Consider the following 15,451-nt stretch of genomic DNA (forward strand, 5'->3'; position numbering starts at 1 on the left):
TGTGCTAGCTTTTCAGTATGGCAGATTTGGGATTAGATCATTATGACAATGATCCTGAACTATTTTCTTTCCTTCTGTTTGGAGTATACTGCAGTGGTTTCTTGAACATGTAATAGGAAAACATTTAATTAAACACTGTGTGAACCATAAAATAGGAATGCTTCTGGAACAAGGGCCTGGTGGTGCACAGTCAGACTGCACATGGTTGATGCACTACCAGCTGACGCTGCCTTGTAAACACGGTGTCACCAGCTGCTCCGGGCCCCTGGGTGGTTGTTGCTCATGGGTGTGTGGTGGTGGCTGCTGGTAGCCCCATTGGCTGCCAGCTCTCCATAGGCAGATGTGAGAGAGCTGGATGTGAGGCCTGGGCTCTGCAGCTGAGCCCGGATGCGTGGTGCGTTCCCTCTGGTTGTGTGCGCTGTGCCTAGGGTGGAGATTGCCGGACAGAAATGCACCAGTGCGCTGGCTGAGGGTTTACTGATGAGGGATTTCTAAAGGTGCTTAAAAGATAAAGGATTCTCCATGGAGCTCTATTTTTATGAGTATGGCTCCTGTATCCACCAAAAGAACTACTGGAGGGACTTTATGATTTAAATAGGTTTGAAAGTGGAGAGTGGTTTTCACAGCTTTTAAGACATTATGTAGAGTGTTGTATTCTTACCTCAGTTTCTTTTTTTTTTTTTTTTGGGGGGGGGGGGGGGTTCGGTCGTGGGGCCTGAACTCTGGGCCTGGGCACTATCCCTCAGCTCTTCAGCTCAAGGCTAGCGCTCTACCACCTGAGCCACAGCGCCACTTCCGGCTTTTTTTTATCTTTTTTTTTGCTTATGTGGTGCTGAGGAATCGAACCCAGGGCCTCAGGCATGCAAGGCAAGCGCTGTACCACTGAGCCACCTTCCCAGCCCCTTACCTCAGTTTCTTTTCTTTTTTTTTTTTTTTGATCCGGTCGTGGGCCTGAACTCTGGGCCTGGGCGCTGTCCCTCAGCTCTTCAGCTCAAGGCTAGCACTCTTACCACTTGAGCCACAGCGCCACTTCCGGCTTTTTTCTCTTTGCTTATGTGGTGCTGAGGAATCGAACCCAGGACCTCAGGGTTGCAAGGCAAGTGTTCTACCACTGAGCCACCTTCCCAGCCCCCTCAGTTTATTTTCAAGCTGGTAAATTGTGTTAACTCTGCCAAGATTCATTCCTGAAATGCTCAGCCATTCCCTTTTTTATGTTCACATTTTTGGCTCTTCAGTTTTAATTTCTGTTTAGCATTGATTGTCAGAAGTTACCTAGTTTGGTGTTTGTTTTTTTTTTTTAAGGCAGGGGTAAAGGAGGTGTGTGGGAAGCTCCTGTGGATATGGTAGGTGTGGGGAGCAGTCTTTTTACCGTGCCTTTCCTGTGATGTTTGGATTAAAGAAATGAACTATTTATTTTTTTATTTATTTATTTTTGTCAGTCATGGGGCTTGAACTCTGGGCCTGGGCTCTGTTCCTCAGCTCTTGAGCTCAAGGCTAGTGCTCTTACCACTTGAGCCACAGCACCATTTCTGGTTTTCTGAGTGGTTTATTGGTCTCATGGTCTTTCCTGCCCAGGCTGGCTTTGAACTGAGATCCTCAGATCTCAGCCTCCTGAGTAGCTATGATTATAGGCGTGAGCCACTGGCACCTGTTTTTTTTTTTTTTTTTTTTTTTTTTTTTATTGTGAACATACTGTACAGAGGGGTTACAATTACATGGGCAACTGGCACCTGGTTTTTAAGTTGTCACTTTTTCTCTCTCTCTCTCTCTTTTTTTTTTTTTTTTTTTTGGGTTGGTCGTGGGGCCTGAACTCTGGGCCTGGGCACTGTCCCTCAGCTCTTCAGCTCAAGGCTAGCACTCTACCACTTTCAGCTTTTTCTGCGTATGTGGTGCTGAGGAATCGAACCCAGGGGTTCAGCACTCTACCACTGAGTCACCTTCTCAGCCCTGCTTTTTTTTTTTAAGTTGTCACTTTTTCTTACTTTTGGACTTGCAGATCTAGATTTGGACTTTATTTTTTTCTTAGGTTAGGGGTATGTTTAGTGTGCTTGCCTGGCATGTGAGAGGGCCTGAGTTCCATCCCCAGCCACACACCATTGTACTATTTCTTCAGAAAAATGTGCTCACTATTTTAGACTATAAGTCTTAATCAGTTCCACTGTAAACCAAGGAGTACCATCCCTCTCCTGGGAGGTCCGGCACTAAGGAGGTTCCCAGGTTGTCTGTCTCGTGTCTTGTGCTATTGAATGGAGCCTGGCTGCAGTTGTGTGGTGCTTAGATAAGCTGCCCAGGCTGGCTTTGAACTGTGATCCTCAGATCTCAGCCTCCTGAGTCGCTAGGATGACCGGTGTGAGCCACTGGTGCCTGGCTCCCTCTAGAATTTTTTCATGAAAAATGTATGGATTCTTTCCCCGGGGATTCAGATTGAATCTAGGGCCTAGGGTATGCTAGGCTAGCACACTACTTGCAGAGGTGCTCTTACCCCATATCTTCTCTTACTCTATTTGCCTGTGGGTGCTGGATATCATTTTCAGCAAATAAAAACACACAAAAGCAAGGAAAAAAGGTGTGTTGGGTTTTTTTGTTTGTTTGTTTGAGGCAGAAAACCACAGCGGTCCCAGTCTGGCCTTAAACTCACAATCCTCCTACCCCAGCCTCCTGAGTACTGGGATTATATGCATAAATCTCCATGTCTAGTTTTAGAAAAAACCCTTGTATCTACCGATGTATAAACTTAGTTTCTATTAGTTAAGCATTTTAACATCTCAGGTATGTATTTTCTAATACAGCACCAGTTTCAACAGTATGCATTTTTTTACTGTTTAGTAAGGATTCTTGCCCATGCACGAAAGTGAGACTCAGTGGGAAAAAGCATAAAGAGCTGACTGAGGTCAAACGCAAGTCTCTGAGTCAACATTTGGTACCTTCGCCTCAACCTCTGAAGTATTGCAGATTTATTACAATGGCTGTTGCGAGCACACCCCGTGACCACTCCAGTTCCCAAGGAAAAGGGTGCCTGTCAGAGTCAGCCTGGGAGCTCTGGATGGTACTGAGGAGAGCGTGGATCGAGCTCCTCCAGTGAGCACCTTCCACAGACCTCTCCTCTGCTGCTCCCTGCTTTCACTCTCTTATGTGAAAACCAAATTTCAGCTATTTTTCAGCTTTTTGTCCTGACTGGCCTCAAACCACAGTCCAGCCAGCAGCTGGGAACATAGGTATATGTGCCACATGGGACGTACGTGTGTGTGTGTGTGTGTGTGTGTGTGTGTGTGTGTGTGTGTGTGTGTGTGTGTGTGTGTGTGTGTGTGTGTGTGTGTGTGTGTGGTGTGTGTGTGTGTGTGTGTGTGTGTGTGTGTGTGTGTCTAGCCAACAGCTGGGAACATAGGTGTATCTGCCACATGGGACCTGTGTGTGTGTGTTACTGTCTTGCTAACATTTTTACCCAGACCTCAAACTATAACCCTCCTGTTTCCTGAATAGCTGAGAATGTAGGCAATGTTTTTTGTATATTTTGAATTTTTTTTTTTTTTTTTTTTGCTGGTCATGGGTCTTGAACTCTGAGCCTGGGCACTGTCCCTGTGCTCTTCAGTGTCCCTGTGCTCTTCAGCTCAAGGTGAATGCTCTACCACTTGAGCCACAGCGCCACTTCTGGTTTTCTAGTGGCTTATTGGAGATAAGAGTCTCATGGACCTTTCCTGCCTGGGCTGGCTTTGAACCGCGATCCTCAGATCTCAGCCTCCTGAGTAGCTAGGATGACAGGTGTGAGCCACTGGCGCCCGGCTTATTTTGACATTTTTGTGTTTAAGGGAACTGACATAAAATGTGTCTCGAGGATCTGAGATGTTGAGTGTTGTTGCTTGCCTATGAGTAGTATTACTATTGAGTAGTGTTTTGATAGGATGTGCTGCCAGGAGAGAGCATGCTCAGCTTGTGGGGAAAAGCCCCAGCACACCCTGTGTGGAGCGGTCTCAGAGCCTCCTTCCAGCATCTGTTGAAGGCTGTACTATGCGTGCTCTTTGTAATACAAGTGACACTGTTTTAAGAGTGTGTGTTGTCTTCACGGCATGCGTTGTTGTGTTGGATTTAAGGTGTGTGTTAAATGGCCGCTGGCTTACCCTTGTGTGTCCCGTTTCTTTCCAGGCTCCTCTACAGCTTAGCCTTCAATGCCAGGTTTCTGAGGCACCTTTGGTTTCTCATCTCTTCCATGACAACGCAGATGATCACAGGGTATGTGTCACGCCGACTTCCACATTGAGCCAAGTGTACGGAAAGTCGCAACTAATGTAAAACCTTCTATGGGGTCTTTTTAAGTACTACATAGGCTTATTGTGACATGTTAGATTAATTGTTTCCCTGTTGGCCAAAGAAATTACTGCCTCATTTTGCAGTTAACTTGTATGCACACATAATTAAGAGTATGAACTTTATCTGAAAGGAAATGGGCTTTTTAAATCCTGTCATTTGGTTTGGGTTTGGGGGACGGGATCTCCTCACTGTGTGGCCAGGCTGGCCTCACAGTTGCTGTTGGGCTTCAGCCTCCCGAGCACTGGGGTTCTAGCTGCATCTCACTGTGCCTGGGAAAGCTTAATGGTGGATGGGGCTGTTCTTTTATGGATAGGATGGCTGCCGTGGTTCCATTTAATTTCAGTGAAACTTAAGTGAGTGAAGGGAGCTTTTAACAAGTACCACCGAAGCCGGTGAAACTCAGAAAGGTTGGGTCGTTTTCCGTGAATCAGTACGGAGCGGCAGAGCAGAGATAGAGACAGCTAGACTGCCGTCGCTTCTACAAAAGGAGAAAAAGTTTGGTCTTGAGTGTGTTCCATCACACTCTGGCTTTTGTTGTCCTTTACTGCCTCCTGTGGATGCCTGCCTTGGTTTTATGATCAGCACGTTTACTTGAGGTAAAGAGGTTGAAGTCACTGTTTACCCCAGCTTAGCAACAGAGGTACTGCTGAGCCCCCTGGCCATGGCTCATCTGCGCACGGTATTCGTCTGCAGAGAGCAGATGGAGGCATGAGGTGTGATGCCGTTGATTTGCATTAAATTAGTAATACTGCTTTGTAAGGAGATACGAATTTGGAAAACATTTCTTCAAAGGCAGTTGGAAATTTGAGTTCTGTCTAGTTTGTTAAACTCCTTCCAGAAACTTGAACAATGTATTAATTCCTAATATATGTTGCATTGCACAATCATTGGGAATAAGTTTAAGATGAAATGTGGCATTTTCTGAAAGTGATACAGTTTTATTCGGAGCTTCTTTAGCTGGGGGTGTGCTCCTGGTCGGTCCTTGAGGCGGGGCACACAGGGCAAGCCCTGTCTGCGGTCCCATTGATTGTAAGTGACACAGTTTTCCTGGGTTATAATGAATCGTTCATGTTTCAGTAGATGCTGGGTTTTATTTCCCATAACTAGCTTGGACCGTTTGCAGCAGGACACTTGAGTCCTTGTTGATCGCAGGAGAGTGGCTACACAGTCCTCCACCCATTTCTGGCCCATCTCTCCAGTCCCACTTTCTGTTAAGGTTGAAATGATTACTTTGCGTTCACCTCATGCAGTTAAGGAACACAAATAGTAAGTGAGTTGGTTAGTTACCAGTCTTTTCAGGGAGCTAGAATACATTGACTTGTTTTTTATGTGCTGATACTAGGGCTTGAACCTGGGGCGTTGTGCTCTTGCTTAGCTTTTTCATTCATAACTGGCAGAGTTGTTTTATTTTCACTAAAAATTTCTGGCATTGTTTCTTTTATCACTTCCCAAACTAAAACTGATCTTATTAAAATAACCCTTTGTGTTTTTTCTTGTTTCCCTCCTCAAGGTCCATGGTGCCGTTGCTGCAGGTGATCTCCAGGGGCTCCCCCATGTCTTTCGAAGATTCTGGGCGGATCATCCCCCTCTTTTACCTCTTCAGCTCCCTGTTCAGCCACTCGCTGATTTCTATCCATGACAATGAGTTCTTCGGTGACCCCATCGAAGGTGAGACCTAGGCGGTCATTTGCTGCTGCCCCCGGGGCCTGTGGGTTTTCATAGATGGCGGGAGGTTGTACATCTTTTCACTCCAGCTTTTTCGCGTCTCCAGCTGTCGGCCAGAGACGGCCATCCATGATGCCTTTCTCTCTGGAGGAGCTTGTCCTGCTGTCCCGCTGTCTGCGCGACGCCTGTCTGGGCATCATCAAGCTGGCCTATCCCGAGACGAAGCCCGAGGTGCGTGAGGAGTACCTGGTGGCCTTTCAGAGCGTCGGGGTGAGCACCAGCTCTGAGATGCAGCAGTGCATACAGAGGGAGCAGAAGCGCTGGGTCCAGCTCTTCAAGGTAAGCAGGTGTGGTTGGGGCAGGGATGCTGACTTGTTTGGGCTTGATTCATTTTTCTCTTTTTTAGAATTGTTATTATAAAGGTGATATACAGAGGGTTTCAGTTACATTTGGTTCATTTCATATGAATCAATAAGGTTTGAGCCAGGCACCAGTGGTTCATAGCTGTAATCTTAGCTACTCAGAAGGCTAAGATCAGGGAAGATTCAAAGCCAGCCCAGACAAAGAGGCTGTGAAATTCCTATCTCTAACCAGTGAAAAGTCCAAAGTGGAGGTGTGGCTCAAGTGGCAGAGAGTCAGCCCTGACTAGAAAAACCCAAGCAAAAGCATGAGGCCCTGAGGTCAAGTACTAGTACCAGCATAGAAGGTTAACAAACAAAAAAGAGTCAAAGCAAGATTGCAAGGCCCGCCGGGCGCTGGTGGCTCACGCCTGTAATCCTAGCTACTCAGGAGGCTGAGATCTGAGGATCGCGGTTCAAAGCCAGCCCGGGCAGGAGAGACTGTGAGACTCCTATCTCCAATAAACCACCAGAAAACCGGAAGTGGCGCTGTAGCTCAAGTGGTAGAGCGCTCGCCTTGAGCTGAAGAGCTGAGGGACAGCGCCCAGGCCCAGAGTTCAAGCCCCACGGCCGACAAAAAAAAAAAAAAAAAAAAAAAAAGATTGCAAGGCCCTGAGTTCAAGGTCCAGTATGTATAGGTTCATTTCAGACATTGTTTTTAAGTCGTAAAACTTTTCAGAAAAGCATCTTTGTTTTAGCATTCCCTGTTTTTATTGTTGGTGTGAAGGTGCTGCACAGAGGGAGGGGTCGGTTCCACGAGTCAGGAGGTGACCCTGCCGCCCCTTCGCTTTCCTCCAGCTTCCCCCGCCTGTCCCTGCCCACAAATTACATCGTTCAGCCGGGCAGTGGTGGCTCACGCCTGTCATCCTAGCTACTCAGGAGGCTGAGATCTGAGAATCAAGGTTCAAAGCCAGCCCAAGCAGGAAAGTCTGTGAGACTCTTATCTCCAATAAACCACTCAGAAAACCAGAAGTGGCTCTGTGGCTCAAGTGGTAGAGTGCTAGTAGGCTTGAGCTGAAGAGCTGAGGGACAGCACCCAGGCTCAGAGTTCAAGTTCCATGACCAACTTAGTTCGTTTTCCATGGAGTGTATACTGAGTACCATGCCTGCATTGTTCAGAATTGTTTGGTTTTAAAAGCCCTGTTTTTAACATTTTTTTATGCATCCTTTATAAATTGCCCCAACCACTTTCTGTAAAGTATTGTAGGTGAAGCATAAATAATTTTCTTTTAAATAAGTGTGCGTGTGTGCGCGTGTGCGCATGCACACACGTGCACGCGCCAGTCCCGGAGCTTGAAGTCAGGGCACTGTCCTTTAGCCTTATTACTAAAGGCTGGTGCTCCAGTCCTGGAGCCACAGCCCCACTTTGGCTTTTTGATAGTTACTGTAATTGGAGAGAAGAGTTTCACTGACTTTATGTGCAGGGTGGCTTTAAACTGGGATCCTCAGATGCGACTTGTGAGTAACTAGGATTATGAGCATGAGCTACCAGTGCCCAGCAAGTATACATTAACTATTTGGTGGCCGGTGGGGGTCATTGTGACATTTGTACACATGTATTCCAATCAGTCTTTCTCCTAGAAGTCTCTCTCCCTTCCTCTACCCCTTCCTAAAACTGTTCCAATAGATTTCATTGTTCTGTTTCCATCCATGGAAACAGTCTACCTCACTCATGTTTAATACTTTAATTTTTATTTTTCACTAAAAATTATATTACAGATTATTTGAACCCTTTAAAAATCAGATTAACAAAGGTAGGATGGTAATTTTTTAATAATAGGTTGTATATAAATTATTCTAAATTTGTTTATTTTTAGCCATGCAGAGAGAGGTTAAGAGTAACCATGGCAGTAAAATGCCACTGAGAATATAACTATTGAGGTTTGGAGAGACAGAGGGAGAGGGAAAAGGGTGCTTGACTTCCCATGAAAACACATCTAGTCAGCTAAAATTGCTCATTAGCAGAGTGGGAGCAGAAGAAATGCATTTTCCAAATTGAATGCTAGATTTACAGTCCGTTTAGCACAGTGACCTTGCGCACACTAATGTTCAGTGCAAGTCATCAGCTGTCCCTTCAGGTCTTTTATCACTGCTTTTGTCAAGCTATCTATTTAATTGAAAGAAGCTAATTGAATGAAAATGATCAACTAAGCTTGTATTAATATTGCTAATGGAACTTTCTTCTTGGCCATGTTTGGAAAAAGATGTCAAGCCAGACTTTAGGAAAGGCCCATTAATGCTTGCACTTAACCTGATGGGCTAATTAAGGAATGCTTATTCATTCTACAAGTCCACCAGAGTCTCTCTCCAGCCCATTCTGCCTGATTTTACAACACATTTCACTTAGGAGCATGAGCATTAGCAGCAGTGAAAGTAACTGATAATGTTTTGATTGTGTGAATACAGGACTAATGCACCATTGAATTCATAATTTGTACAGATTAATGTAATACATGTTTGCACAATTTATTTTAATTACCTATCTTTGTAATCCTAAGTAAACTTTAAAGTCATATGTTGAGTCCCTAGTATTTGCTTTCTTCAAGATTGACAATTGTGCAGTTTTTCTAAGTTAAAAATACACTATCAAGCCCATTGCTGGTGGCTCATGCCTGTCATCCTAGCTTCACAGGAAGCTGAGGTCTGAGGAACGTGGTTAGAAGCCTGCCCAGGCTGGAAAGGTTGTGAGACTCTTAATCTCCAATAAACTACTCAGAAAAAGCTAGAAGTGGAGCTGTGAATAAAAGTCACATAGCCTTGAGCAACAGAAGCACAGGGACAGCACCCAGGCCCTGAGTTCAAGTCCCAGGACCAGCACACAAAAATAAAAGAAAAAGAAGCCGTCACACCTATTCAGACTTGATTATGAGCCAGGCACCAGTGGCTCACGCCTGTAATCCTAGCTACTCAGGAGGCTGAGCTCTGAGGATCAGGGTTCAAAGCCATCCTGGCAAGGAAAGTCTGTGAGACTCTTATCTCCAATAAACCACTAGAAAACTGGAAGTGGCGCTGGGGCTCAAGTGGTAGAGCTGTAGCTTTGAGCTGAAGAGCTGAGGGACAGCGCCCAGGCCCAGAACTGACAGCAACAACAACAAAAAAGACTTGATTATGAGCTGGAGCCTGTGGCTCACACGTGTAATCCTAGCTTCTCAGGAGGCTGAGATCCAAGGATTGTGGTTCAAATCCAGTGCCCAAGCCTAAGTTCAAACCATCATAACTGGGCGGGGGGTAGGGTGGGGACTGAGGGGGGGGGGAGGGTTCAGGGCAGGGCAGATGATTTGATTATGGGAGCGTGTTTTCTTTTTGTAATTAATTAAATTCTGAGGTCTGTGCTAGCAGTGCCCCCTCATAAATGCATGCTAACAGACTGCAGGGTTGTCTTTGAGCCCCTAGAGTTGCATGATTCCTTGTGACAGGCTTGTCTTTAGGACATTAAAAATATCTGCATTGGTAATACTGCATAAGGTAATTTCCATACTGGTCCAGTTTTGTTTTGCTTACATGTGAAATGAAAATTCTGTGGAGCTAAGAGAAGTGAGACACCAGAAGCCCTTGTATAGTAAGCTGCTTTCATGTGTGCCGGGGTGACTCACTGCACTATTAATGAAGACGTTAAGAATTAGGTAAAATGGGGGCTGGGAAGGTGGCTCCGTGGTAGAGCGCTTGCCTTGCATGCATGAGGCCCTGGGTTCGATCCCTCAGCACCACATAAGCAGAAAAGGCCAGAAGTGGTGCAGTGGCTCAAGTGGTAGAGCCCTAGCCTTGAGCTGAAGAGCTGAGGGACAGCGCCCAGGCCCAGAGTTCAGACACCACAACTGACCAAAAAATAATAATAATTAGGACACACACACACAGCGCTAGACACCAATAGTTCGAAGCCAGCCAAGACAGCAAAGTCCATAAGACCTCAACTCCACTTAGCCACCACAAAAGCTGTACATAGAGCTGTGGCTTAAGGCGCCTAGCCGCTAGCCTAGCTAGCCTTGAGCAAAAAAGCTCAGGGACAATGCTCAGACCTCGAGTTCAAGCCCCAGGACCAGCACAAAACACAACACACACCATATTACACCACATACCTTTTTTTTTTGTGGTCTTAGGGATTGAACCTTGGTCCTTGTGCATGTCAAGCAAATGCTGTGCCACTCAGCCACATCTCCAGCTCTGACAGTCTATTCATTTTGTTTAAGATTGATTGGTTTAGGTTTGAAATCATATTTTGTATAAAGACCTTTGAACTTAAAATAGACCTTTTTAAAGGATTCCTGTGGTTTGAGACATAACCCCATCCCAAACTATTTTATACATACCATTGAGTTGAATCCTAGAAATAATAAAAACCAAAGCATAATTGAGGATGAGCTGTTAGCAGAATTTCCTTTAAGAAAAAAACATGATGTTTATTTGGGAAATGCTACTGGCGTACTCCATAGTGGCCCCTTGTAAGAGTGCTCCTTCATCCACCCAGACAGCGTTGTATTGCTTCTTCTGTCCCAAGATAGTGGAAACCCATGTGGTCCCTATTTATGGAGGAGGACGTGCAAAATAAAATTATTTATTTTTTGTTGTTGTTGTGGGGCTTGAACTCAGGCCTGGGCACTGTCCCTACGCTCTTCAGCTCGAGGCGAGCACTCTACCACTTGAGCCACAGCGCCACTTCCAGTTTTCTAGTGGTTTATTGGAAATAGAGTCTCACGGACTTTCCAGGCTGGCTTTGAACCATGATCCTCAGATCTCAGCCACCTCCTGAGTAGCTAGGATGACAGGTGTGAGCGACCGGCGCCCGGCCAAAATAAAATTTATCAGCAGCTTTGTATCTTACAGTGCCAACTGTGAGTTGAAGCAATCAAGATAGAACCTACCAAAAAAGGTGAAAGCATTTTGCCAATGATTTCCTGCCTCCAATTGACTTTGACAGAGTTGCAGATGATGAGACCTGACTCCTTCAGTACTGACTATTTTCATTTTCAGTCAGCGCTGGTTCTGCTGAACTCATTTGTGAGAGGCTCTGTTGGCTGGTCATAGAACATAGAATTGTAAGTGGATAGAGTCATCTTTCTTTGTCACCGTAGGAATTGAGGTCAGTTTCTGAGTCCTTCATGGACACGGCTAAAACAGTTTATGCATTTATCAAGTTTATAAACTCTCCCTGAAATGTAATTTGTATCTATAATTGCTTTTGCTCTGTGAGGCGACCGGAAGTCCTGCTTTGAGATGTCTTTGTATGCAGTTCCAGATTTAGTCGGAGTTACCTCACAGGCATGTGCTCTCTTGCCTCCCTGTCCAGTTACCACAGTGAAAGAACTCTACTATGCCAATTCTTCCTTTCTTTAGGGTTGATTTGTATTTTTCTTCTGAAGAGGGAAAACAAACCCTTGCTGGGTGCGTTACCATGCCTATAATCCCAGTACTCGGGGTTCAGGACCCTTGGCAAGACCCAGTTTTGACACAAGGACAGGGTGTTGCACAGTGTTGGATACCTGCCCTGTGTGAGACCCCAGCTTCTGCCCCTGACACTACTAAGGGGAGACTTCAACCTTAAAGCCAGGAGGTGCAAAGCACTGTACCCGTGTTTCACGCAGCCTTGCCTGGGTTGGGGTTTTTGCTTGTCTGTTTGCCTGGATGTCTTTCGGTTGTTTCTTGTTTTGTTTTGTTTTGTTTTTGGCAGAGGTGAGTATCCTTTCTTTTATAATTATTAAGATATGATAAACTGGGAGCCAGTAGCTCATGCCTGTAATCCTACCTACTCGAGAGGCTAATATGAAGATCTCAATTGAACCCTGAGCAGAAAAGTTCATGAAACTCTTAACCTCCAATTAATCACAGAAAAAACCAGGAGTGACACTGTGGCTCAGTTTGGTAGAGTGCTAGCCCTGAGCAAAAGGAGCTTAGGGACAGTGCTTAGGCCCTGAGTTCAAGACCCATGACCAGGGAAAAAAATGGAAATAGGGGCTCATGGACTTTTCCTGCCCAGGCTGGCTCTAGACCATGGTCTTCAGACATCAGCCTCCTGAATAGCTAAAATTACTGGTGTGAACCTCCAGTACAAGGCTAGAAGTCAAATGTTTAAAAGTATTCTCCCAGCTGGGCGCTGGTGGCTCAGGCCTGTCATCCTAGCTACTCAGGAGGCTGAGATCTGAGGATCACAGTTCAAAGCCAGCCCGGGCAGGAAAGTCCGTGAGACTCTTATCTCCAATAAACCACTAGAAAACTAGAAGTGGCACTGTGGCTCAAGCAGTAGAGCACGCGCCTTGAGCTGAAGAGCAGAGGGACAGCACCCAAGCCGAGTTCAAGCCCCACGACCGACAAAAAAAAAAGTATTCTTCCCTCATGTACTTATCACATTCCCTACCTTAAAGACCCATGAATGACCCAGGTGTGTATTTGTGTGAGTGTGTTTAGTACCAGTCCTGGAGCGAGCACTATCCCTGAGCACTGTCCCTGGGCTTTTTTACTCAAGTGCTCTACTACTATGTATCGACTTTTAAGTTACTGTGAAATTAAACATTGAAAAGCTTCAATACTTGTGTATTTTGATATCATATCTATAAGCTTTCCATATAATTTCAGATAAATATCAAATCTTGAATTCTAGAAAACCATAACATTAAAAAAATTTAAGTAGGCTTGGGAATTCATGACTTGCCTAGCATGTACATGTGACCCTGGGTTCGATTCCTGGTACCACATAAACAGAAAAGAAAGAAAGAAAATTAATACAACTAAAAAGAAAAAAAAAAGTCGGGTGCCTTTTCACTTGTTTGCCTGATTTCTTACTGGTTCTTGTTTTTATGGTTATCATGTGAAGCATAATTATGTTTTTTTAGTTTGCAATTTATATGAAGTTCCAGCTTATCTGACTAGACTCCATATTTTCATTTGCTAAATAAACAGGACAAGCCTACCTCCTAACCTTGGGGTTTAACCAACTTTCTTCCTTCCAAAGGCCATTAATAGCACGTTGTGTTAGTGGTACTGCTTATGTTCTATGAAAAGTACTAGTTTTATTGAATTTCAGCTGTGCGTTGCATTTGCCTTGGTGGGGCCAGACCAGATTACTTCACAGGCTTTGTAAGACCTGTGGGGAAGATACTTTCCCCCTTTGCCCTAAACCAATTCCAAGTAGTTTTGTTTTGCTTTGAAATGTCAAAGACCATACTTTAGAATTCAACTCGGGTGCTTTGTGTACAACTAAGATGCTTTAGCATTTTTCTTCATTATGTAAAGGAAAACACAAAATTTAATAATGAAAGTTTGACTGGGTTCATTTTGTGAAGTGAAAAGTAAACATGTTTATTTTTCTCAGATTCACTTTCAGTGTCAAAAGTTAGTAGTAGAATACCTGCCTAGCAAGCTCAATGTCCAAGTTCAAATACTAGTACTACCAAAAAAAGCAAAACTTACCCACACTACAAATATATGAAAATGGAATGTCTGTGTAGATAAGCTTTAAAAATTAAATAAACTAGCCAGGCACTGGTGACTCACGCATGTAATTGCAGCTACTCAGGAGGCTGACATCTGAGCATTGTGGTTCAAAGCCAGCCAAGATAGGACAGTTCTTGAGACTGTTACCTCCAATAAACTACCAGAAAACTGGAAGTGGTGCTGTGGCTCAAGTGGTAGAGCACTTGCCTTGAGCTGAAGAGCTGAGGGACAGCGCCCAGGCCCTGAGTTCAGGCCCCACCACCGACAAGGAAAAAAAAAAAAAGATTATGAGAACATTGGGCACCCGTGGCTGTCACCTGTCATCCTAGCTACTCAGGAGGCTGAGATATGAGGATCATGGTTCAAAGGCAGCCCAGGCAGGAAAGGCCGTGAGACTCTGATCTCCAATTAACCACCAGAAAACTGGAAGTGGTGCTGTGGCTCAAGTGGTAGAGCACTAGCTTAAGCTGAAGGGCTGAGGGACAGTGCCCAGGCCCAGAGTTCAAGCCCCACGACTGACAAAAAAAAAAAAAAAAAGATTATGGGAACATGAACAGCTGAAATCATAATTTTAAACTGGTGAGTGGATGGCTAGTTCTGAATATAGATGTTGACTTTATCTTTGGTAAATTTTATCAAAGCTGGGTGCCAGTGGATCACACCTGTAATCCTAGCTACTCAGGAGGCTGAAATCTGAGGATCAAGGTTTGTAGCCATCCCTGGGAGGAAAGTCTGAGATTCTCATTGCAAATTAGCCATCAGAAAAGCTACACGTGGAGCTATGCTCAATAGTAGAACACCAGCCTTGAACAAAAAGCTTAGGGACAGCACCCAAATCTGAGTCAAGCCCCAGAATCTCCCCCCCCCCCACACACACACACAGAGTTAACATGGAAGTGAAGTTCAACTGGTAGAGAAGTCTACCTACCTAGTAATCAGAGTGCTGAATTCAAACCCCAGTATTACCTTCTACCCCTTCCCCCAACAAAAAAACATAACACAACAACAAAACTGTTAGAAGCATAGAATTGAGTAGAAGCACAGAACATCACAGTTAATTCTTCAAGGGGCTCCTTATTCTGTACAAGACTCCACACAAAGGACACTCTTAAATACAGGAGGGTAAAGGAGTAGCATTGGGGTGGGCACGTTTTACTTCCTGTAATTGGGCAGACTGCCTCTTGTCTGTGACCGTGGTCAGGTTCAGTGTCTGTGGCAAGGCTTTGTCTCCTGGGTGGTAGTCTCACGCAGATGGTCAGATTCTGTGGGGTAATACAACAAGCAAGAAACCTAACAGTTCCTAGAAAACACAGCCTTTGTTAACAGTGTGGCTCTGTGAACAGGTCACATTTCAACACAGTGGCTAATTATCTGAATGATCGATTGATTGATTTTTGGTTGTGGGGCTTGACAACTCTGTGCCTGGGTGCTGTCCTTGAGCTCTTCAGCTCAAGGCAAGCCCTCTACCACTTGAGCCACAGCACCACTTCCTAATTGTCTGATTTAAATACCTATTTACTGTGAAAATGGACAGAAGCCATGACATTTCAGTGAGGTTCTTCCCTAAACAGAACATGTCTGTACTGTTCTAAGATCCAGTCTTTGGAAACTTAAAGCTAACTCTCAAGAACTAAGTATATTAGGTACCACTTAAACAG

At 44.9% G+C, this 15,451-nt stretch overlaps 1 protein-coding gene across 1 annotated transcript in view; it reads left to right on the top strand.

The window, feature by feature from the left end:
• The window catches only part of Ube3c (ubiquitin protein ligase E3C), a 93,825-nt gene that overhangs the window by 36,338 nt on the left and 42,036 nt on the right, over nt 1-15,451 (top strand). Inside the window, exons 11-13 of the mRNA XM_069997161.1 lie at nt 4,141-4,227; nt 5,816-5,973; nt 6,077-6,309. Coding sequence (XP_069853262.1) covers nt 4,141-4,227; nt 5,816-5,973; nt 6,077-6,309 — 478 coding nt within the window. The remainder of the gene's footprint in view (nt 1-4,140; nt 4,228-5,815; nt 5,974-6,076; nt 6,310-15,451) is intronic.

The sequence above is a fragment of the Dipodomys merriami genome, unplaced genomic scaffold (assembly GCF_024711535.1).
Source record: "Dipodomys merriami isolate MVZ:Mamm:240054 unplaced genomic scaffold, mDipMer1.0.p SCAF_5, whole genome shotgun sequence".
Taxonomy (NCBI): domain Eukaryota; kingdom Metazoa; phylum Chordata; class Mammalia; order Rodentia; family Heteromyidae; genus Dipodomys; species Dipodomys merriami.